Source organism: Octopus bimaculoides, chromosome 27 (genome assembly GCF_001194135.2).
Source record: "Octopus bimaculoides isolate UCB-OBI-ISO-001 chromosome 27, ASM119413v2, whole genome shotgun sequence".
NCBI lineage: Eukaryota > Metazoa > Mollusca > Cephalopoda > Octopoda > Octopodidae > Octopus > Octopus bimaculoides.
In genome coordinates, this window is record NC_069007.1 from 17757622 (window position 1) to 17760482 (window position 2861).

Genomic DNA, 2861 nt, shown 5'->3' on the forward strand with positions numbered 1-2861 from the left:
TGGCTGTGTGGTAAGTAGCTTGCTTACAAACCACATGGTTCTGGGTTCAGTCCCACTGCGTGGCACCTTGGGTAAGTGTCTTCTACTATAGCCTCGGGCCGACCAAAGCCTTGTGAGTGGATTTGGTAGACGGAAACTGAAAGAAGCATAACAGAAGTGTCAAATCCATATTTACTAAACTAAGTACTTATAAATCTGTACACATTGTTAGTGCAAAAGTACCGAATCCCTAACTACAACATGGTACCTTTGCCGTTTAAATACTTTGATGTCGGAGCCTGAACATTTTATAACTCACACATACACGTGTGTGTGTGTGTGTGTGCGTGCGTGTGCACGCAGGCTTGTATGTAGACTACAAAATAACATTTGAAAAGAAAAAAAATCATTTACTTACCATTTGGTTTGATGCTGACTGTATAGGAGGGATGGTCACAAGCCACAAATTTGAGACCAAATCTCTTCTTAAAACGTATGGTCAGTGTAAGATGATCTTTTCTTCCTTTTTTAACAACTAGTTTACCAGGCTTTCCGTCAATTGCAAATGTCTTGTAGTCGCAATCGTTTTCAACGGGATAACGGTTGTTAAATGCACCGTACACGGAAACCTCGGCACAGTAGGCTTTCACCTGGTCAGAATAGCAAAGATATAAGTCACATGGTCACCTTTGACACTGAAAAATGGTATTTTCCCACCAATATACTGTCTGGCCCCGACAATATCCTTTCTATTACACTCAAGCTTTATACCCCAATACTACCGACTGACTTTGTTAAACTTCCCAATATTTTCTCTCCCAACAAGAATCAACCCTGATTTCTGGGAATACCATTTCTTTAGCTCCACTAATTACGGATCTATTTCCCATAATCCCAACAACTCAAACGTGATGTGGACATAATCATTAATAATTCATCTTCTCCAACACCCTAAATCCTTCTCCCTGTTCAAGGATTACCAATATGGCTTCCATAATAAGGTTCATCTGTATCTCGTCCCCACCTGAGTTTACAGACCCATTCTAGGTCTCACCCTCACAGTTCCCCTATTAACCCCTAAAACCAGCACACACAGAACACACAGTTGTATGACTCTAACCAGTTTTGATGGGGCGACGAGGTTTCTCGGCGTTGAACCCACCTCTACCAGCACAAGCGACTAATCACATGACCATGAAATAGAAAAGAAATGTAACTGCTGCTGAAGGAGAATCGTCTTACCATAATTGTACTTCCTGACGAATCTGTACTATTACCGATTTCCAAAATTCGTTCCCGTATTCCGTCATTCTCAACACAGTTATCAAACAATTTACTGATTTCCTGAGTAACAGGCATCGCTGCAATCGTAATAGATCGTTTATAATGATTGTACAAATGACACACAGACATAAATACATACATATATACGATAGGGTGTTGAAAAGTTGTAGACAAAGCCATGAAGGATAGGAAGACGGGGACACTTAAAATATCTGCTGGTGTATGTTTTGCTCTAGTCATACGTATAGTTAACCAGGTGGTACACGAAGGAGTCATAGCCAATGAGTAGTGTAGCAGCACCATATTCAACTGCTACAACGGTAAAGGTGACGCCTTAGATCAAGGGTTTTCAAACTGTGGTCCGCGGACCACAGGGGGTCCGCAAGGACAAGACAGGGGGTCCGTAGACAGCAAATACTTTTTATGGCCAATTTGATTTTATATGTTTTTTCATGGAAATCTTTTAATTGACAATAAACCTATTTGTTAAATACTGTTAAATAAATAAATGTAACAATATATGCTATTTAAAGCAAATATTTATGTATAAATTTTATAAGCGTTTATAAGGTAAAGCCTGAGATATAAAGGAGTCCGCAAGTCAAAAAGTTTGAAAACCCCTGCCTTAGATAGAAAAAAATTACAACTTTATACATAATAATGTTTCGTCTTTCACGTAACCCTGAAAGTGATCACAACGAATTCAGGCACAACAGAAACAGGAAGAAAGAGTGAGAGAAAGATGTGGTGAAAGAGTACAGCAGAGTTCGCCACCATCCCCTGCCGGAGCCTCGTGGAGCTTTAGGTGATTTCGCTCAATAAACACTCACAACGCCCGGTCTGGGTATCGAAAGCGCAATCCTATGACTGCGAGTCCGCTGCCCTAACCACTGGGCCATTGCGCCTCCACGTGAAAGTAATAAATAATAAAGTAAGATTTTTTCTTTTTGTGTTTTAATATTATGCTTTGTAGTAATTATTCTTTTTTCTTTGGTGGATAATTTAATGGTGTTTTATCTGTTTTTGGATTACGTCTATCCGTGACAATACCGAAGGAGAACGTGATGTTTGGAGGCTAAAAACTTGTAAGTACTTACGGTCGAAGCATGTAGCGTCGAGTTTCTTTGCAGAACATCGGCTGCGGATATGTTTCACAAGGCAACCCAGTTTAGTTTTGGATGCTGTAAGAGAGGAAGACAGATGTTAGACCAGGAATAGTCAGACCTTCCATTGGTAGCGAGCACATCTAAATAGGGTTATAGTTGGATATAAATCCAGAGGGAAGGGTTCCACTAGATGGAACAACAGCAATTACATCATCGAGAGATGTTTTAGTTATATTAAAAAGAAACATTAAAAATTGTTTCATTCAATTTTCATTTAATTTGAGGTGTGAATCCGTTGCGTATGTTGGTCGGCCGGATGTGCTATATCTGGCAATCTAGAGAGAGGTTTCGGGAGAGAGGGTGGTGGAGAGAGGGAGACAGAGAGAGAAGAGGAGATATAGGGAGAGAGAGAAAGAGAGAGAGAGGTTTCGGGAGAGAGGGTGGTGGAGAGAGGGAGACAGAGAGAGAAGAGGAGATATAGGGAGAGAGAGA

The 2861-nt window shown here is 40.5% G+C and overlaps 2 protein-coding genes across 3 annotated transcripts in view; one reads left to right on the forward strand and one right to left on the reverse strand.

Annotated features, from left to right (window-relative positions):
* The window catches only part of LOC106870157 (collagen alpha-1(XII) chain), a 490284-nt gene that overhangs the window by 37097 nt on the left and 450326 nt on the right, over window positions 1-2861 (forward strand). The gene's annotated exons all lie outside the window — the stretch shown is intronic.
* The window catches only part of LOC106868389 (uncharacterized), a 437000-nt gene that overhangs the window by 3270 nt on the left and 430869 nt on the right, over window positions 1-2861 (reverse strand). For both annotated transcript variants that reach the window (XM_052977217.1, XM_052977216.1), the window contains exons 16-18: window positions 2361-2444; window positions 1222-1340; window positions 398-629 (exon numbers count right to left, since the gene is read on the reverse strand). In XM_052977217.1, the coding sequence (XP_052833177.1) occupies window positions 398-629; window positions 1222-1340; window positions 2361-2444 (435 nt within the window). The remainder of the gene's footprint in view (window positions 1-397; window positions 630-1221; window positions 1341-2360; window positions 2445-2861) is intronic.